This window comes from Rattus norvegicus, chromosome 7 (genome assembly GCF_036323735.1).
Source record: "Rattus norvegicus strain BN/NHsdMcwi chromosome 7, GRCr8, whole genome shotgun sequence".
In the NCBI taxonomy this organism is placed as follows: Eukaryota; Metazoa; Chordata; class Mammalia; order Rodentia; family Muridae; genus Rattus; species Rattus norvegicus.
Window position 1 is genome coordinate 110,479,294 of NC_086025.1, and position 21,902 is coordinate 110,501,195.

Here is a 21,902-nt window from a genome sequence, read left to right on the forward strand (position 1 = left end):
TCTCAGAGACCGGCGACCCTACGCACGGGCTGGGCGGGACTCGGAGATGCTCGCCAGGACGCTGCCAGAGCTAGCCAGGACTGTGCTCTGGATCAACCAGATAAGATCTGTACTCGGCTGCAAATAAAGCACAGGTTAAGTAACTAACACCCTGGCTGGGTGTTTGTGGCACCCAAGTCTGTAAGCCCAGTGCTTGGACAACTGAGGCAAGAGGATTGAGAATTCCAGGTCAGTGTGAAATATAGTGCAAGCCCAGTCTCAAAAAAAGCCAAAACATCGAGCCTTAAATCAGACCTTGAGAGACCGGGCGGGGCAGGCACATCTCTGAGACCAACCTGGTTTACATAGAGAATTTCAGCACTGCCTGGACTATGTAAAGAGACTCCGTCTCCAAAATAAGTACTTAGTAAAACAAAGGAGGTAGAGTTGGGCAGGACAAAGAAAGATTGTTTAAAACCGAGGACTATCTTCTCCCAAAATAGTTTGCGCACTCTGCACACAAACTTGAGCGTCAGAGATTAGACAGCACATACTGTTAACTGCTGAGCCATCTCTCCAGCCCTAAAGTTTATTGTCATAATATAATGTTTTTAAAAGTTGTGGAAATTGTTGGAAAAGTAGTCTTGATGTAATCTCAATTGTACCTGTGGGCATTTAGGCCAAAGAGAACAAGCCTTTGTTTGCTTTCAAACGGACATTATGTAGCTCTGGCTAGCCTTGGATTTCTTCCATTCTTCTGCCTGGGTCTCCTGAGTAGCCTCCTGGCTACAAAGCTTCCTTTGATTCTGTTTCTGAGTTTGCAGGTTCTCTTTTTACTCGATACTGCTGACCAGAGTAACTAAACAGTTCCCGAGGCTGGCCGGGTGTTTTATTTAATGGTCTATTTTATTTAATGGTCGTGAATAGAGAGTTGGGGTGTATTGTCTTCTCCCAGAGCAGACCTAAGGCCTGAATCTTTGTGAAGTGGTGAAATAGCAAAGACCAATTGTTAGTGACTTGCCGGTGTATTTAGTGGTTTACTTAAAGCACTGTTTGTACTGTTATAATTATCAAGCATGGCTTCACTTGCTACCTGAAACAGAATGACTTGGATGCATCACTGTCCTTAAAAACCTGCTTGCCTGCCCCACCCTGCTGTTGTAGAGATTGAGTATACAAACTGGACCCAGGGTGGAAGCCTGTCTGACTGATACCTCCCATCCCCCTGCCGCAGCACTCCTGTACATTTGGGAATATGCGATAACTTGGTCGGCGACTGAAAGCTCGTGATTACTGGTACAGAACTTTACCTACTTCTAGCAGGCAGCATCTGTAAATAACCAGAAACAGAGAGAAAAGTCAGCCTGATGGTAGTGTTTCACTGCTGGGCTACCAGCCTTACGGTAGTGCCTGGGCACACTGACAAGGCAGACAGACATCTTTTAGGGACAAACTACTACGTTGATACATCTTCATGGTGCCGTTCCTTTTTCTGTTTAGGTAGAATTTAGTAAACTGGGACTAAAAAGATGGCTCAGCAGCCAAAGAGTACCGACTGTTCTTCCAGAGCACTGGGGTTCAAGTCCCAGGACCGGCACAATGCACACCTGTTTGTAACTCCAGTTCCAGAGTATCTGATGCCCCCTTCTGGCCTCTGTGACTTCAGTTCCAGGATATCTGATGCCCTCTTCTGGCCTCTGTGACTTCAGTTCCAGAGTATCTGATGCCCCCTTCTGGCCTCTGTGACTTCAGTTCCAGGGTATCTGATGCCCCCTTCTGGCCTTTGTGGGCACTCCATGCACACGGCGCCCAGACATACATGGAGGCAAAAATTAAGAGAAAAAAAATTAAGGAAAATACATACATGGTTATGAAAAGAAAAATTTTTTTTGGTTCTTTTTTTTTTTTGAGCTGGGGACCGAACCCAGGGCCTTGCGCTTCCTAGGCAAGCGCTCTACCACTGAGCTAAATCCCCAACCCCAAGAAAATTTTTTTAAAGAAAGTACACATATGCTTACCCAGCAGGGGAGATGCTGTGATCTCGAAGGTGGCTTTCCCAGGGCAAGTCTTATCCATTGCACTCCAAATGAACTGACCCTTGCAATTTCCCCAAATGTAGGAAACTCAACTGCAAAATTTGTGGTAGTGGGAACTGCATTTTTGTAAACCAAACATCCCAAGAAGGTGTTCCTGTTTACCGGTTTATTTAGTCAGCTAGCTTTCTTTCTTTTCTTTTCTTTCTTTCTCTCTCTTTATTTCTCTTTCTTTCTTTCTTTCTCTGTGTAACAGCCTTGGCTATCCTGGAACTCACTGTGTAAACCAGGCTGGCCTTGAATTCACAGATCCGCCTGCATTTTCAGGTCTATTATTCAAGGCAGTAGTGATGCATCCTTTAATCCCAGCACTCAGGAGGTAGAGGCAAGGCGATCTCTGTGAGTTCAAGGACAGCCAAGACTCCAAAGAGAAACTCTGTTTCAAAAAAACAAAAAACAAAAACTCAGACCTGAGATTTTGGTCACTGGTCACGTTCTCATTTGCCAGCTTGTTTACAGCTTTTGGTACCGTTTCTAGGAATTTGGCATTTGTCACTAGGCTTGGACAAGGAAGTAGGTTCAGATAAGAATATTAGAAACAGTGGGGCTGGAGAGATGGCTCAGTGGTTAAGAGCACTGACTGCTTTTCCAGAGGTCCTGGGTTCAAATCCCAGCAACATGTGGTGACTGATGCCCTCTTCTGGTGTGTCTGAAGACAGCTACAGCGTACTTATATACAATAAATAAGTATTAAAAAAAAAAAAACAGAAGGGTTGGGGATTTAGCTCAGTGGTAGAGCGCTTGCCTAGCAAACACAAGGCCCTGGGTTCGATCCCCAGCTCCGAAAAAAAAAGAGAAAAAAAAAAGAAACAAAAATTAAAAAAAAAAAAAAAAAAACAGTGACCATGGGGATTTGTTTACTACTGAACTTAGTTACTATCTTGTGTGATCTTCTTGTTTACTATTTCAATTGTTACTTTGTCTTTGACCTAAGAACTGACCATGTTTTTTTGATGTACCTATGACGATATAAAAGCAGACTGGGAGAAAATAAAGGTGCTTCAGCCTCAGCACTGGCTAAAGTCACGTTTTAGTTTTGTCTAGTTGTCTTTTTCTTTTCAATCCTCACTCCCTCCCTTGAGACCTGTTGACTGATTGAACTGGCCTGGTCACCAGCTCCTTTAAGACATTTTCTACTCTGTTGTTCTTGCTGGTTTTCTGACAAGAAAGTTTGAATTCCCTACTAACTAGGGTCTTTTGCCTTTTTCTGGGTTTTTTTGTTTGTTTTGTTTTGGGGGGGAGGAGGGTGTTGTTTTTCAGAAACTTGCTGTAATTGATGCTGGTATTTGCTGAAGAAAACACAGACTGTACTGTGCCATTACCTAATCCCTAGGGAATTTACTTGTGGAGGTTAAGAGATCTCTGCTACAAATCTAGATCTCCTGATGGAGACCTCAAACTCTTGCTGGCATCAGGAAGTGGCTTGGGAACATACATGTTCTGATACCCTTTGCGTGTGTGTGTGTGTGTGTGTGTGTGTGTGTGTGTGTGTGTGTGTATGAGACAGTCCCAATATGTAGCCCAGGCTAGCCTCTAACTTGAGCTTCTCTTGCCTCAGTAGGTAACTTTGAGTGGACTTCTGTGGGGTAAAACCCATGTTAGATAAGACTTTCTCTTACTAGAGAGATGGCTCAGAGGTTAGCAGCCCTGACTGCTCTTCTAGAGGTGGCAGGTTCAATTCCCGGCTCATACATGACAGTTCACAATCACCTGTAACTCCAGTCCTTGGGAAGTCAAGTGCTTTCCTCTGGCTGTTAGCACCAGACATACATGTGCACATACATACATGTAGATAAGCACTCCTACACACAAAATAATAAAAATAAATATAATTAAAGGTGCCTCACACCTTTAATCCCAGCACGTTTGAAACAGGCAGTTAGATCCCTGGGTTTGAGGCCAGTGTGGTCTACAGGTTGAGTTCTAGGACAGATAGGGCTACACAGAGAAACCTTGTCTTGAAAATAACAACAACAACATCAACAACAACACACACACACACATACACACACCCCAAAGAATTCAAGCACTATTACTCATATACCTAAAATTTAAAAAAAAAAAAAAAAAAGGTCTAGGGGCTGGAGAGCTGGCTCAGCGGTTAAGAGCACCAACTGCTCTTCCAGAGGTCCTGAGTTCAATTCCCAGCACCCACATGGTGGCTCACAACTATCTGTAATGGGATCTGATGCCCTCTTCTGGCCTGCAGGTGTACATGCAGATAGAGGACTCATATACATGAAATAAATCAATCTGAAAAAGTATAATTAAAATTTCTCCAGGGAATCTTAGGTTGGAGTGGGACTAACCTGAAGCCATTGACAGAGGAGCAGCCAGTTACCCAGGGCAAGATTTTGATAATGTACAAATAAATCTTTACATGCTGCTTTGCGTTTTTGTTTTGTTTTTTTCTTCCTTTGTTTTTCTTCTTCAGGACAGGGATTTTCTGTGTATCCCTGTCCTGGAACTCACAACTCACTCTGTAGACCAGGTTGGTCTTGAACTCAGATCTGCCTGCCTCTGCCTCCTGAGTGCTAGGATTAAGGGTCACCACCATTAAGTTGCTTCTCTGACTTTTATTAATCTTTTCTACAAATTGTAATGCTGGTGCAGTCATGGTGGAGGGGAAGAGATTCTTTTCTCTCTCCCTCTCATTATGATCAAAATTATTTAAAATATTTATTTTCTCTTACCAACTCTGTGTGTGTGTGTGTGTGTGTGTGTGTGTGTGTGTGTGTGTGTGTGTGTGGTATTTGGGTAAAGCATCAGGCAGTTGACTTTAGATTATAGTTATAAAACAATGTCTATATTTTTTTGTTTTCTTTTTATTTGACCTTTCCAATCAATTCAAACTCCAAAACTATACAAGTAAATAAACCATAGTTTAGATGATTCTTAGAAACTGTGTCGGGAGACCGCAGTTCAGATTGCTCTGAATCAGTGTTCTGCAGGGCGATGGGATGGGGGGAAGTAAAGTGACGCCCTCCGGGAAGAAAGGAAGCATAAAGATTTAATCCAGGGAGCCTATGCATATTCTTATAGGGGTTGGCCCTCTCCTAAAAGAGTGTTCAGTTAAAGAGCACGTCCCTGAGCGTGCTCAGTACAAGAATGAATGTGAAGAACAGGAATATCTCTTTAAATGCTCAGCTTGGAACAAAAGTTTGTTGTTTTCTCTCTCTGAAAATGAAAGGATACTTTGAAGGTATACTAATGCAGAAGGTCGCCCGCAGAAGGTCGCCTGTCTCAGTGGGTGGCTATGACAATTCCTTCGTAATTATATTTAATGTTCAGAAAGAACAGGGCTTCCTAACAGGCTCTTGCTAAGACAGATAAAGCAAAGCTTGTGCGAGCCGAGCCGCAGAGGTGGCTGAGTGGTCAGGTCCTTGCTCTTCATCCACACAGCCCCCCTATCAGGGGACCACTCGCTACCATCTGTAATTCCAGGTCCTGGCTTCCTTCACATGCGGATACTCATACAGACGCAGAGCACATAAGTGGAAAGTATACTACATGTGTGTACACATAGTAAAATGTCTATGAAATGGAAATCCACGTAATCCAGCCATCTTGGTTACCCGGTTGGCTTTTTGTCTACTCTCTTTACCCTCCTGGCCTCTGGGTATGGTTCCCCCATCATCTCCCCTCTCCTCACATGGCTGGGGTCATGTCTGCTCAGGATTCCCTCAGATGTCCCTGCCTCTTCCTTTTATCTACAACAAGCTTTCTCCTCCATCATACCCAGGAGCAGCCATGGCCCTCCCATTCTTTTATTTCCTTTTTTTTTTCATTCACTTTGGACATAGTATAATGATCAGGTGGCTCCAAAAGCTTTCAGATGGGAGGTGAAAAAGCTCAAATCAAACACACACCCACACACACACGCGCACGCGCGCGCACACGCACATGCACACACATGCACACACACACAGAGCACACACACATATACACATATACCCCCCAACACACACACCGTAGCACTCATATGGCACAGACACACACATATGCACACACCACAAACATACACACATGCAGGGCATAGACACATACCTCATACACACGCATGGCACACAGAAGCCACAGACACAAATACATATATGTACACACCACAAATACACGGACACACAGCACACACAGGGAACAGACACCCACACATCACACACACACACACACACACACACACACGTCACACACACCACATTCATATGCACACACATACCACAGACACCTACACCCACAGCACATACATAGCACAGACACACACAGACTCACAGTACACACACAAACACATGGCACACATTAAGAGACACATACAAGGCTCATATACAACAGAGACACAGACACACACATGGCCCATACCCAGCACTGACACACACATACACATGCACACGTACACACATGTGAATGTACATACACACTCTCTCCTTCCTCAAAGCCTCCCGCTACTGTTAAAGCTCCCTCTGTGTCGCTTGCTTTCCGAGGTTATTTCCTCTCCCCTCACACCCTCTCAGCAGGGCGGACACAATAGGCCTCTATCTTCCTTGAAACACTTCTTTCTTTGTCACCAATGATGCCATCCTTCACGTAGTTCTGCCAACCTCCTGTTCCCTTGCTCATTTCTCTTTGTTACTAGAATGTAAAGGCCTAGGCTCTCCTACAGTTGAAGAACAATGTTAGGGCAAGGAGAGTTGGCAAGGGAAAAAAAATCAGGTTTAGTCAGGAGCTGGCATTCTTGAGAAGTTAGGATGTGCTTTCTCCTCATGACTCTATCTTTAAGGTTCAGGGACTCAAAGGGGCCTTTGGTAAGGGGAAGCCTTTGGTATAAGCAGTGAGACTGTGGCTGGGCAGGATCTTTCTCATCAGAAATGCATCCTTGTTCCTTCTGCGGTCGAAGACCACAGTTTAATCTATTGCACTTATCTAACTAAAGACTGAGGGGTTGGGGATTTAGCTCAGTGGTAGAGCGCTTGCCTAGGAAGCGCAAGGCCCTGGGTTCAGTCCCCAGCTCCGGGGGTGGGGGGGGGGGGAGGAGACTGAGGGAGGTGCTGGCATGGTGGTGTGCCCCTGTGATTCTAGCACTTGGGAGTTGAGGCAGGAGGATTGCAAGTTAAAGTTTGGATTACATAGTGAATTCTAGGCCAGCCCAGTAAACACACACACACACACACACACACACACACACACACACACACACAGAGAGAGAGAGAGAGAGAGAGAGAGAGATATCACAGTTTTTTGGTTTGTTTTTGTTTGAGACAAGGTCTCTCTATATAGCATTGGCTGTCCTGGAACTTGCTCACCAGGCTGACTTTGAACTCAGAGATCCACCTACCTCTGCCTTGGAAGTGCTGAGGTTAATGACTTGTGCCACCACCCCCACCACCTCTGGCAAAGCCTCATTTATATCTTGAAGTCCTGTCAAAGGGCAGGGGCAGAGACAGAGACAGAGAAGAAAGATAGACTAAGAAAGGGTTTTACACAGGCCATAAGATGTCTGGGGATCCATGAAAGAAGATTTTGGGAGTTGACATCTTCACTGGGCTGGCCAGGTTTTTTTGTTTTGTTTTGTTTTTTTTTTTTTTTTTTTTTCTTTTTTTTTCGGAGCTGGGGACCGAACCCAGGGCCTTTCGCTTGCTAGGCAAGTGCTCTACCACTGAGCTAAATCCCCAACCCCGCTGGCCAGGTTTTATCTCATTCCATATTATCACTGTTGAAGATGTATTATTATTGTTTTAAATTTATTTTATGGGCTGGAGAGATGGCTCAGTGGTTAAGAGCACTGACTGCTCTTCCAGAGGTCCTGAGTTCAATTCCCAGCAACCACATGGTGGCTGACAACCATCTGTAATGGGATCTGATGCCCTCTTCTGGTGTGTCTGAAGACAGCAACATATACTCATATACAAAATAAATAAATAAATCTTTAAAAAATAACAAAAAGATATCTTTAAATTTATTTTATAAGCATTGGCATGAGTGTCAGATTCCCTGGAATTGGATTTACAGACATTTGTGAGCCGTCATGTTGGTGCCAGGAGTTGAACTGGGATCCTCTGGATGTGCACTCAGTGCTCTCAGCCACTGAGGCATCTCTCCAGACCCACAGATACATTATTTAAGACTTTACCTTACTTTTTCACATTTAGTCTTGGCATTTGTATGTGTCTTCAGATCCAGTTTGTGACCTCTGCTCTGAGTCTTTAAGTCTCAGAGTATTGGTCTGGGGACAATCCAGCGATCCTTTTTTGCAAGAAGCTGAGGAGAGTTTAGACCATGGTAGCAACTGCCCCTTGACATCCAAAACAGAGAGCCCTGGGCTAGAGACCTCTATTGGGGTTCTCCCTCCATAGCCTCTCAGATCCTAGAGTGTCTGACCCAACAGCCATAGAGAACTCCACTCCAGCCTCCAGCTTCCCCTACCTGTTCCCTTAAAGCCCCAGACCAGCGTCCTCTCTGCCACCAGATAGTAAAGACATCTGGTGCTCACTAGCGTTCCTTATGCTAAGGAAAAGCTAACAGGCTACATCCTGACAGGGTAAGCCTGAAAAAAAAAACAAAAAAAACACAGAATCCTAAGCTGGTGATTCAAGGGGAGTCTGACCCAGCAGGGATGACTTTCCCTGAAGGCCAGCTCTTCCAGCCTGCAGATAGGATTTTTCTCTCACGCAGCTCCGCTCACCAGCCACAGCGGCCCACAGCAGGTTAAACATTCTACTGTGGGCTCCGCCTCCGCTAGACGATCGCCGGAATCTGACCGAGTCCCCGCCTCTGGCCCCGCCTCCTGCTCGCGCCTCCGCCTTCCTTGACCTTCAGCCACACCTCCCGGCCCACACTCCACGTCCTGCCCTCAGACTCTAGACCAGCTCTTTACAGGGTGACAACTTGTGGCCCCGCCCCCGAGGTTACAGGAGTGGGGGCGATGCTGGAGAAGCAACTGGGTGCTTTGGCCTGCGAGCGGATCCGAACGGACGGAAGTCGGCCGGGTGGGACACAGAGGGATAGGCGTGCAAAGCCGTTTCCGGTGGCTAGATTGTTGGCGGGTCCCTGACGCGTCCCGGCCGGTGAGTTGCAGTTGCTTTTCTTGTTGTCAGGACAAGGGGCACTTGCCTCTCCCTCCCCAAAAGAGATGGTAGGCGCAGGCGGCTCGGTGCTGTTGTGAGTGCCTGGTGGGCGACTTGGTCCCAGTGGATGCGGGTTGAATAGCCGAGCACCCCAGCCCCTCTAGCCTGCTCCCGAGCTCCAGGGTCGGGCCTGAGTAAGGTTGCTTCCCTCCAGGCCTGGGTCTGGCTGCGGCCTCCCTAGTTCCTTGAGTAATCACTTTCTGGGACCATCTCTCACCTCTGCACCTGAATGACCTGGAGTCGGTGACAAGAGGCTGACAGTGTTGTCACGGTTGTGGACTCAGATGGCACCTCAGGATTTGCCCTTCTGTATCTGAGACCGCGATTTCCCATTGGCTGTCAAAATGCTGAGGTCTGAGAGGGGAACCCTTTTTTTTTTTTTCCGGAGCTGGGGACCGAACCCAGGGTCTTGCGCTTCCTAGGCAAGCGCTCTACCACTGAGCTAAATCCCCAACCCCGGTAACCCTTTTCTAATGTTCACTGCTACTTGGGCTAGCCAGTGGCCAGATACCTGGGCCAAAAGCCAGCTAGGAAGCCAGCTTCCTCCCTCCCATTTTGACCTCCCTGTTAGGTGTTTGTGTGTGCCAGGAGGGGCCTCAGAGCTTTGGTCCTCTGTTGATGTCATTCTTGTGACTTTGGGCATCTATAGCCTGTTCTGGAATTTAGGTACGCGGGTACAGGGATTCTGTTTTTCCTTCTGAAGAAAAAAATGTTTTTTTCTGGCCCTGCCTGCTACTGCCTCCAGTTAACTCTACTGCCCTCGCCCACTCTGGTTCACAGACTGCCACACTTTGGTCTATTTTAAGGTCCTAAAGTGCATTTCATACCTTGACCACCACCTTGGCCTAAGTCCCCGGGGAAGGCATCCTTTAAACTTTACCAGAGTTTCTCATTAAACACATTCCTAGTCCCCGTACTTCAGCCCTATCATGGATGTGATTTTTTTTTTCTTTTTCTTTTTTCTTTTTTTCGGAGCTGGGGACCGAACGAACCCAGGGCCTTGTGCTCGCTAGGCAAGCGCTCTACCGCTGAGCTAAATCCCCAGCCCACTGGATGTGATTTTATATGTGGTTATTTGTCTTTTCTACCGATGTCCCATGAAGGCAAAGTTCCTGTAAATTCAGTTGTCTCCCTCATTGTTCAGTTGTGGCCTATGGCAGCCACTCACTCATTCATTCATTCATTCATTCATTCTTGGTTTATCAAGACAGGGTTTCTCTGAGTAGTCTTAGCTGTCCTGGAGCTCATTCTGTGGACCAGGCTGGCTTCGAACTCAGAGACTAAAGGTGTGTTTCAACACCCCCCACCCCAGCAGCCGTACATCATGGCTCAAGCCCTCACTCCCACACAGACAGGTGGCTCAGGATCTGATACTCAAATGTCAGTGCTGCCTTTGCCCAGTCTGGTGTGTCTGTATGTCTGGCATGGGTGGAAAAGAAACAGGGGGTTCACCCTGGGAATTGGGGGACTTCCTCCACTCTGACCTCTGATCTTTTCATAATTTCTCACAGGTGTCTGAGTCAAGACCAGCGGGTCCCACCCTCCCCATCTCATGGTAGGAAGCCTAGCTGCCTGTGTCCCCTCTCTACTACTGTTAAGCCCCCACTTCCTACTTTGAGGATCTATCCTTTCCCCTGGGCCTGATCACGCATCTAGCTGTGACCCTCATTGTGGCTTCTGCCAGGCTCAGCCCCTGCCTGTTCAGTGGGAGGAGCGTAAGGTCACTCCCTTGGATTAAGTCCCTTCTTTTCTTCTAAGATTTAGGAGCCAAAAGGATCCCCATGACTCTAATTCAATCTCATGGGTCACCTGCTTGAGATATAATATATTCTAGGGCCATAGAAGAGCTGGCACCTAGGGGTATCTGGGATGCTGTGTGTGTCCTTTCAGGAGACGGTGACATTTGGCGACGTGGCTGTGCACTTCTCTCGGGAAGAGTGGCAATGTCTGGATTCCGGTCAGAGGGCCCTCTACAGGGAGGTGATGCTGGAGAACCACAGCAGTGTGGCTGGGCTAGGTGAGGCTACTCCTCGGGGTCGTTACACACACTACACTTGTCAGAGACGGAGTGTGGATGCTAACTGTTTGGGCCTTAGGGGCTAAACTTTGAATCTGAGTGTCCAGGCTAGCTCCCGACGTTACACAACGTTACCCAGCTAGGTAAGGAGTAGGCTAGACAAGTGGACTTCTGGGAACCAGTCAAACCTGTTTCTCCCACACTATCAAATTATCAGGTGGGAAATGGAACCCACAGTTGAAATAGCTTAAACAAAACACAGGAAAAAAAAAAAAAGGAAAAAGATCTTGTTATTGTGAGGAATCTCCAGGGAAAACTGTTCTGGAACCAGTGTAGGGTGACACCTGAGTCATTTCCTTCCGTCTGCCCTGCCATCTGACAACTCCCGTTCCTGCTGCCTTCCCTGCAGGCTGCTCTGGCACACACAGCTGTGTATTTTGTTTCAGCTTTGTGGTAGAATGGTATGTCTTACTCCATGGGTGCTGTGCATCCCACCTCCTACTGAGCCCCCTTCAGAGCTGACCCCACATCATGGTGGTATCTACAACAGGAGAGTGTCCTGAGTTCTTGAGAGGGTGCCTGAGCTGATGGGCCAGGAGGAGCGGAGGTGGGGATGGGGTGTAGTCGGTTTATCAGGTACCTCTCTCAGCATTAGAGCAGGCCTATAACTGTCCATCCAGTCCAGCCTGACATCCAGTTCTGTGATGTTTTATCAGCAGAGTGTAATAAAGCCCGGAGGACTCGCAGCTCAATGGTCGAGCCATGTTCTCTCACATATAAAGCTCTGTGGTCAGTACCTAGCACCACAGTGAGCAAAAAGGAGAAAAAAAAAATCAAACGAACCCAACAGGCATGATGGTACACACCTTTGAACCCAGGCGGCGGGACAGTCTCTGAGTTCAAGGCCAGCCTGTTCTACAGAGCAACTTGGAGATGGCCAGGACTACACTGAGATACTGTCTTGAAACAATAACAATCTGAACAAAAACCAAACCAAAACCACAACAACAACAAAGGAAGTAACAACTTAAGATTCTGTTATTTGTCTGCTGGTCTGGTATTTGACGGTTCGGGCATCCTGTCCTGTGGTGTCTGTGGTGGTTCCTTTGTGAGTTCTGGAATCATGTTTCCTGCATCTCCTTTGCTCTCTTCTTTAGGTGGTTGCTATGCCTAATTGATGTGTGGCATTTAGGTGTTTAATATATCTTACGTTAGATTTCACCGAAACCAAAATGACCTCCTGTAAATAAAGCACATTAAATACACACCTTGGATTTTATATATATTTTATTTTACTTTTAAAAAAAGATTTACTTATTTTATGTATATGAGTATACTGTAGCTGCCTTCAGACACAGCAGAAGAGGGCATCAGATCTCATTACAGATGTTTGTGAGCCACCATGGGGTTGCTGGGAATTGAGCTCAGGACCTCTGGAAGAGCAGTCAGTGCTCTTAACCACTGAGCCATCTCTCCAGCCCAATTTTTTTTCTTATTAACCAGTATCTTTTTATGATGACCTTGATGGGTTCTGCTAAAGGACTTTCGTCGTCTTTTCGAGGATTTCCCTCTTGGTTTTGCTTTTTGTCGGTTGGTTGATTTTTTTTCCCCCAAGCAGTGTGAATCTGCTTCATTCATTTTGTTATCATTTTGTTTGTTGTTTGTTTTGCTTTGTGGTTTTGAGACAGGATTTCTCCGTATAGTCTTGGCTGTCCTGGAACTCTGTAGACCAGGCTGGCCTCAAACTCAGTAGAGATCTACCTGCCTCTGCCTCCTGAGTGTTGGGTTTAAAGGAGTGGTCACCACCACACAGTTAAATTTTGTTTCTTGGCTACTTCCACCTCTCTCGGAGTATCCTTGCCTTTTGAACTGGGGGAAGAAAACTCTTGGCTTTGCAGGCTTAGTGCTGTCCTGGGCTTAGGCTTCCCTGCTCCATCTGTACCCCAAGTAGCTCCAGCCCATTCTGTGAGAACAGCGTTCCCTGGAGACTGTGGGAGTCTGGGTACCCCTTCCTGTGTAGTCTAAGAAACTGGAGAGACTCCTGTGTATCCAGTGCCCCGTTCCTCATCGCCCTCCAGAATAGGCTCTGTAGATATTTAGCAGCTCCTGACCTTCATGGCTGCAAACTAGGAGGGTGGCTGACTTCAGGAAATATTTCTTCTTCTCTGCCTCACACACAGCAGGATTCCTGGTCTTTAAGCCTGAACTGATCTCCCGGCTGGAGCAAGGACAAGAACCGTGGGCCCTGGATCTACAGGGAGCAGAGGGGACAGAGGCACCAAGGATTTGCCAGACAGGTGAGGGCCAGGTCTCGTCACAAAGAAGGGTTGAATAAGAAGGAGCTGAGGTGAGGTCCTGAGACAGTGGGAGGCTGAGGTGAGTCCTGGTCACCAGGCTGGGCTGCTGAGGAACACTGCAGAGGAGGCCAGCCCTAGAGAGAACCGTGCCGCCACCTCTGGGAAGGCTGTCCCACAAAAGACAAGGACACAAACACTTGTGCATTCAGTGGCTATGTGTCACGCACTTAATGGTCTTAGAGAAATCTGGCCTGTGGGATCAGGATAGACAGGTAGCCTGTGTGGATTTAGAGAGTCTAGAAGGAAAGAAGATGTCATGAAGGCCTCTTGGGGGTTCTGGGCACTAAGCCCCTTGCATGGACTTGCCCCAGGGGAGAAGTCAGTGTGAACAACTGGGTGTGGCCACTCTAACCTTATTGTGTCACCGACAAGACATTCTGATTAAAAACCACTTAGGAAGGAAAGAGTTTACTTCAGTTTACATTTCCAGGTAATACGCTGTCGTGGTGGGAAATAGAGTAGGAAATGAAGCACCAACAGGAGGAACACTGTTACTGTCTTCTCTCTGGCCAGCGTTGAGCTTGCTTCCTTTTACAGCCCAGTATTGATGCTGCCCGTTGTGGGCTAGGTCTTTCCATAATAAATCATCAACCAAGACGCTCTCACAGACTGCTCTGGGGTTTCCTCTTTCCAGGTAGTCCTAGATGATGCCAATTTATCAGTAAAAATGACAAGGCTTGCCAGGTGTGGGTTTGAGGTTTGGGTCCTTCTCAGAGAAGCCTGCTGTAAAGGACAGCCATGGACTCGTTCCTGTCTGTTTCGATCAGTCACCCTGTTGTCCTTACTTGCCAGATAGCTTCCTTGGGGGCCTCTGACCTTCTCTGACGAATTCTAGACTGACATTCTGTCTTCAGGCTTGCTCGGTCCAGTCTCAGTCGCATACTGTGGAGTATTCCTGGGTGCCCAATAGGGTGGAGCTCTGCTTGTTACCCTCTTAGGACGTGAAGCTCTCAGCACTGTTTTGTAGGCATAAGCCTATCGTCACTGACCACTGAACTGAACGGTGAGGGCTTCCCTTGCTTGCTATACTTTGCACCTGGGCTATGTGTAGTACTATACGTCCCCACGTCCCTGGCTGTCTCTGCCTTTTTTCAGACCTCAGATGTAAGGAACATTTTTACTTTGTGTTTATTTCAGACTCCAATACTAGAACTGATTGCAGGCAGACCTGTGAGTACACGAATCTTCTCAAAAGGCAGATTCCTGACTTTGGAGGCAATTTGGATTCTAAGGTCTGGTCAGAGAATTGCCCAAGAAGCCTTGGGCTAAGAGTGAGTGGCTCCCTTTTCCAGGAGCACCATTTGAAAAACGAGACCATGATGCCCAAGAACTTCACAAAGGATGCTGTCAAAGAATGTAAGGAGCTGCAGGCCACTGATTTGGGTTATCAACCAGATGACCTTAGAGACCATGTGAAGGGGACATCAGAAAACTGTGAAGTGTGTGGCAGAGTCGTTAGGCCAGTTTTGAACCTGGATCCGTATGAAATGAATGGGCAGGAAAGACCATACAGATGTCAGGAGTGCCAGGAAACATCATCTGACTGCAAACAGGAGAAACACACAGGTGACTGCCATGGGAAGAAGCCATATGGGTGTGAGGAGTGTGGGAAAGTCTTTAGGCTGTGTTCACAACTCAATCAGCATCAGAGAATCCACACCGGAGAGAAACCATTTAAATGTGTTGATTGTGGGAAAGGTTTCCGCCTGAGCTCAAAACTTATTCAGCATCAGAGAATTCACACTGGAGAGAAGCCTTACAGATGTGAGGAGTGTGGGAAAACCTTTGGTCAGAGCTCAAGCCTCATCCATCATCAGAGAATCCACACGGGAGAAAGGCCATACAGTTGTCAAGAGTGTGGGAAATCCTTCAGCCAGCAGTCACAGCTGGTCAGACATCAGAGGACTCACACTGGAGAGAGGCCCTACCCCTGCCAGGAGTGTGGCAAGGCTTTCAGCCAAAGCTCAACGCTAGCCCAACATCAGAGGATGCATACTGGGGAGAAATCACAAATGCCCAGAGCTTCCGGGAGCCCAAGCCTTCTTGCCCGTCAGAGAAACAACACTGTAGAGAAGCCATTTAAGTGTGAGGAGTGTGGGAAAGCTTTCAGGTGGATCTCTCGTCTGAATCAGCACCAGCTGATCCATACTGGAGAGAAACCTTATAAGTGCAACAAGTGCACAAAAGCCTTTGGTTGTAGCTCTCGACTGATTCGCCATCAGAGAACTCACACTGGAGAAAAGCCGTTTAAGTGTGAGGAGTGTGGGAAGGGCTTCGTCCAGGGCTCACATCTTATTCAGCATCAGCGAATCCACACGGGAGAGAAGCCTTATGTGTGTGATGACTGTGGGAAGGCTTTTAGCCAGAGCTCCAGCCTCATTTACCACCAGAGGATCCACAAGGGAGAGAAGCCATATGAGTGCATCCAGTGTGGAAAAGCCTTCAGTATGAGCACGCAACTCACCAGCCATCAGAGGATTCACACCGGGGAGAGGCCCTATAAGTGTAGCGAGTGTGGAAAGGCCTTCAGTCAAAACTCAACCCTTTTCCAACACCAGATAATCCATGCTGGAGTAAAGCCCTATGAATGTAGCGAGTGTGGAAAGGCCTTCAGCCGGAGCTCCTACCTTATTGAACACCAGAGAATACATACTAGAGCCCAGTGGTACTATGAATTTGGGAACACCACTGAGAGTTCCACCTTTTTGAACCATAAAAAAGTGAACCCTGTAAAAAAGCTGCATCAGTGTGATGACTGTGACAAGATATTCAGGTGGCGCTCACACCTGGTTATTCACCAGAGGATCCACACAGGAGAGAAGCCTTACAGATGCAATGCCTGTGGCAAAGCTTTTAACCGGAGCTCGAGGCTCACTCAGCACCAAAAAATTCACATGAGATAAATCACTTACCGAAATGTCTTAGCTACTTCTCTTTCGCTGTGATGGCACCATGACCAAGGCAACTTACACAAGCGTTTACATAGGGCTTACAGTTTCTGAGAGGGTTAGTTTCAGAGAGTGTTCACGGCCATCTAGGCAGGGAGCGAGGCGGCAAGCAGGCAGGCAGGCAGGCAGGCAGGCAGGCAGGCATTGATGCTAGAGCAGTAGCTTAGAGCTCACATCTTGAGACAGCCAGTTACTAGGCAGAGAGAACTAACTGGAAATGGCGAGAGTCTTTAAAAGACCCCAGAGCTCGCCCCCAGCGACACACCTCCTCCAAGGCCGTACCTCCGAATAATTACCGAACACTTCCACCAACTGAGGACCCGGTGTTGAGACCTGAGCTCGTGGAGGCCATTCTCATCCAAACCACCACACTACGTGAATATGAAACTGTGAATACACCTGAAGCCTTATTTTATTTGGGTAATTTATGCTAACAGAAACTTGAGGATGCTAGGAAGGATTCAGATTTGTTCTTAAAGAATAGTCTACTTAGGACATGTTTTGTTTCTGTAATATTTTAGCATTCACCCATTAAATGAAAGTGCGTGTCACACTGAAGGTGTAGCCCATGCTTTGAACTCACTGTGAGTCTCTGTGCTACAGGAAAGAAATAGCTATCAGGAAAGCCTTGCGAGCCCTAGGAAACAGCTTAAGGGAAGCCACCAAATCCAGGCCTGGTGGTACATACTCGCAAGCCCAGCATTCAGGCAGATGCAGAACGTCATCTAGACCATGTCTTTAAAAATAAGATTAAAATTAAAAAGGAAAAAAGTCCTGGGTATGGTGGTGTGTGCCTTTAATCCCAGAAATTGGAAGGCAGAAGAAAATTCTGGAGTTATAGCTGGGAAGGATCTTACTCTCGAGAGCATCTTTTCTGTTGTTCCAGTTCAGAGCGTCTCTATAACAGTGCTAATCCCTTTAGCAATTACTAATTACTGCGTCTTGATCACATGACTTGGCTACCACCTTAAGCTTCCTAGAGCTTGTTTCCTCTCCACACTATACATTTTTCACTTCTTTTTTTAAGATTTATGTATTTTATGTATGAGTACACTGTTGCTGTCTTCAGACACACCAGAAGAGGGCATCAGATCTCATTACAGATGGTTGTGAGCCACCACGTGGTTGCTAAGAATTGAACTCAGGACCTCTGGAAGAGCAGCCAGTGCTCTTAACCGCTGAGTCATCTCCCAGCCCCCATTTTTCATCGCTCTCTGCCCCGATTTTTGCTTTTTTTTTCCATTGTAGATTCCCCAGAAGAACAATTAGTAATAACCATGCCATTGCTGTCTTGAGAGATCCTCCAACCAAATGAATTAGTTATGTAAGGATTGTTTAAAATATTCACTTTATGTATATGAATGTTTTGCTTGTGTGTACGCCCGTACCTGGTGCCTATGGAGGTTAGAAGAGGGCATTGGATTCCCCTGGCACTGGGATTATGGACTGTTGAAGATGCCATGTGGGTGTTGGGAATTGAACCCTGGTCTTCTCTAAGAGTGTCAGGTGCTGTTAACAGTTGAGCCATGTCTTCATCAACCTCTCCACTGCTTTTTAATTAGCCTCAAGTAAGTTCTTAGGATACTGGCAGAAGGCAGCCAGATTCTTTGCCAAAATAGCACAAATGGTTATTTTTAATAGAGACCTTGTTTCTTTCTGAAATTGTATGAGCTGGTCCTCCCCTCTCTGCACTTGACTGCCAGGATCCTACAGGAATGGTGCCTTAATTTCTCTTTAGGGCAGTTGATGGCCTTTCTAGTCCAAACAATGTTTTTAATTTTTTTGGGTTTGTGTGCCACCAGCACACAATCCAAACTTTCAAAATATTTCACACTCTTTCAAACCTTAACCCATCCTGTGCCAGCTCCTGGGGCATCTGCTAAACTGTATACCTCAGCAAGCCTGACAGAACTCAGTCCATAAAGGCAAGTGACTGTGTATTCGTGACTGCTTGGTACCCTGTGGTTGACTAACAACTCTACCAGGGTCAGGAACACACTAAACCTGTTTCCTCAGATAGTGGATGATTCCGTTGGGCTGGTATGGCCTTGCTTCAGAATTTCAGGCGTCTGTGCTAGCTTCCATTCCACATCTTTTTAATTGCTGGCATCATTGTACCATTTGCATTTTTTAAAATTTATTTTGAGACATGATCTTAATATGTATCCCTTGCTATGTAGACCGTGGTAGCCTTGGACTCAAGTTTGTTGCAATACTCTGTCTCTTCCCTGGAGTGCTTGGATTGCAGGTGTGGGATCATGGCCAGCCTCTTCACTGCGCCTCTTTATACTCCCTTCCCCTGAAATAGATCCTTATGTTACTAAGAGTGAGCCCTTAGCATGAAGCCACCGCCTTGTGTCACTCATTGTACCCTAACTTCCCGCCAGGACTGGGTAGTCTGTGGGCAGTCCTTTCCAAATGGCTATCAGAGACCCAGGCTTTGTGGGGTACTTCTGGCTTGTGTTGGCAGATGCCACAACAGGATTGTGTCTGGAAAAGATTTTACAAATGCCTATGAGGGGAAATAGGGAGATCACCAGAAAAATGGAACCATCAGACTATACCCAGAGCTTGGTACAGAAGGGAAAATCCTGAAAGGATCCCTGGCAGCTGTGCGGGGATGTCCTTCCTTCCGGGCCACACCAGCACATGATGCTGTGCTACTCTGGGACTCGTGCTTTCACGTCTTTCAAAAGGTGCTTTCTGGTTGATGATAAAGCTTGGTTGAATGCATACCTAGAATTCACAAAACCCGGATTCGTATCTCCCAACATCTCATAGAAATGATCCTTATGTTACCTGAGGTGGAGCCCACCTTTAAGCCCCGTACTTGGGGCAGAGGCAGGTGGAGCTCTGTGAATTTGAGGCCAACCTGGTCTACAGAGAGTGCTAGGACTGTTACACAGAGAAGCCCTGTCTTGGAAAACCTAAGTAAGTAAGTAAGTAAGTAAGTAAGTAAGTAAGTAAGTAAATAAAGTTGAGGTGTGGTAGTGCTTGCTCTCAGAAAGTAGAGACAGGAGGATCAGAATTCACAGTCCTCCTTAGCTCCATGGCAAGCTCAAGGCAAGGCTGGGATATGTGAGTCCTTGTCTTTTAAAGGAAGGACTTTGTATCAGCCTTACCTCCCATGATGTTACTTCATCCCCCTTTATAATAAACAACTATTAAGTTTATGTCATTAAAAAAAGAAAAACATTCAGGGTGGAGAGATGGCTCAGCGGTTAAGAGCACTGACTGCTCTTCCAGAGGTCCTGAGTTCAAATCCCAGCAACCACATGGTGGCTCACAGCCATCTGTAATGGGATCTGATGCCCTCTTCTGGTGTGTCTGAAGACAGCTACAGTGTATTCATATACATAAAATAAATAAATCTTAAAAAAACAAAACAAAACATTCTTCTTACTTTTTGAGATTCTTGTATAATTGCATCTGTCCCTGCTTCCCTTTCCTCCATCCTTCCCCTCTTTATTGTTACATGCACACATGTATATGTACATACATATATAGTCCTAATCATGTAATGACAACCCACTCAACCTGTACAATGTTACTGATGGTCCTGGGTTCCATAAGAAATCAAGCTGAGAAAACCATGGGGAGCAAGCCAGCAAGCAACACACCTCCATGGCCTCTGTACCAGCTCCTGCCTCCATGTTTCCAACCTTGCTTGAGTTCCTGCCCTGACTTGCTTCAGTGATGGACTACAATGTAGTGAGTTTAAGCCAAATAAACCCTTCCCTCCTGGACTTGCTTTTGGTCCTGGTGTTTCATCATCGCAACAGTAACTCAAATTAAGACAATCTCCAAGCCTTAGGTACAGACTTGTAAATGGGCCCATTGGGATTGGCCTTCTCAACTCTCCATCTTGATTGGTTGTGTTTTTCTGGCATGGTCTTCATTTGTTGCAAAGAGACATTTTCTTGTTGAAAGAAGAAGACTACACTTCCATCCTAGACCCTGGAGAGGGATGTCCAGGTTAGAACCCCTGTCTCAAAAGCAAGGTGATGACCAAGAAGATGGCTGAGTGGGTAAAGGCACTTCCCGTCAAGCCCGATGACCTGAGTTAAATTGCCAGAACCCACGTGGAGAAAGGAGAGACTAACTCCTGCAAACTGTCCTCAAGTGGGGGCACACATTCATGCATATAAACACACCCCTATAAACATACATAAAGAAATTAATTAAGAACAGTAGCAACAGCCAGATGCAGCCTTTGATCTCAGCACTACCGGGGCAGAGGCAGGTAGATATCTGAGTTTGAGGTCAGCCTGGTCTACAGAGTGAATTTTCCAGGGCTACACAGAGAAACACTGTCTCAAAAAACCAAAACCAAACAACCCTCAAACCAAAATCAAACAAAACTAACAGTAAGAAGCTCAGTATAGTGGAATGCATCTTTAATCCTAGCACACGGGAGGCAGAGGCAGGGGTATGCAGGTCTCTAGGAGTTTGAGGACAGGCTGGTCTATGCACTAAGTTCCGGGGTAGCCAGGGCTACGTAAGGCAGGGCTACCCTGGGTTGGAGTTCAAGAATCACCACATAAACAATACGAACACTGATCTCAGTTTAGCAAGAATAGTTTATTGAATGCACACTCCAAGATTAATCAATCAGGACCACAAAAAGGATTGGAGCCTAAATGTGGTATCAGCCTGTCCTCAGGGCAGGCTTTTTATAGGAAAATCCAAGGTTCAAAGGCAGTGACATGGTCTGACATTTTTGGTTATCCAGACAGCTAACTTTTGAGCTTATTGGTGTTAGGTGAAGCAAGAGGGGGAGGTGCAGTACAGTGAGACATTGTCACTGTATTGTATAAGTGAACCTTAACACTTTGGCTTATTCTCCAGGGTCAGCACTGGATAATTATTTCTGGGAAGTGTCTGAGAACCTGAATTTATGAGCAAGATGGAGACTGTATACAAAATTGCTACAGTTGTGTTCAATAGAGCAGGCTCAACACCCTGCCTTAAAATACAACCAACCACAGCAATAGATATAGCACCTGAGGTTTGACCTCTACCGTCACTGCGCACATGTGCACATGCATGTCCACATATATGTGCACCTACACACACACACACCTACACACACACACACACACACACACACACACACACACACACACACACAGAAATACACATCCCCTCCCCTCAAAAAAGATCCGCAAACAAGGCTTTTGTGAACACTTATTAGTTGTAGATTGAATTTTGTTCTTCAAAAGATATCCTGAACTCCTAAGGTCTCCAGAACCTGAGAGTAAATGTAACACTATTCGGAAAAATGGTCTTGGCAATTGAAGTTATTTGAGTGCTTACAAGAAGGTGGAAATTTCACATAGAGACAGAGGCAGAGGGCCAGGCAGTGGTGGCATGACATATGCCTTTAATTC

The 21,902-nt window shown here is 46.4% G+C and overlaps 1 protein-coding gene and 1 non-coding gene across 9 annotated transcripts; both read left to right on the forward strand.

Annotated features, from left to right (window-relative positions):
* Window positions 1-93: 93 nt before the first annotated feature.
* Zfp7 (zinc finger protein 7) lies at window positions 94-20,259 on the forward strand. Of its 8 annotated transcripts, none has more exons than XM_063263601.1 (5): window positions 94-228; window positions 10,702-10,745; window positions 11,081-11,207; window positions 13,388-13,504; window positions 14,702-20,259. In XM_063263601.1, the coding sequence occupies exons 2-5, from the start codon at window positions 10,743-10,745 to the stop codon at window positions 16,465-16,467; spliced, it is 2,013 nt and encodes a 670-aa protein (XP_063119671.1). In that variant the 5' UTR covers window positions 94-228; window positions 10,702-10,742; the 3' UTR covers window positions 16,468-20,259. The 8 variants fall into 8 exon arrangements, with proteins under 8 accessions (XP_063119671.1, XP_063119672.1, XP_063119674.1 ...); XM_063263602.1 differs by having other exon boundaries at window positions 13,391-13,504; XM_063263604.1 differs by having other exon boundaries at window positions 11,084-11,207.
* Window positions 1,990-2,152, forward strand: LOC120093953 (U1 spliceosomal RNA). Its single transcript, XR_005487663.1, has one exon. It is a non-coding gene; the product is annotated as a U1 spliceosomal RNA (small nuclear RNA).
* Window positions 20,260-21,902: the final 1,643 nt, after the last annotated feature.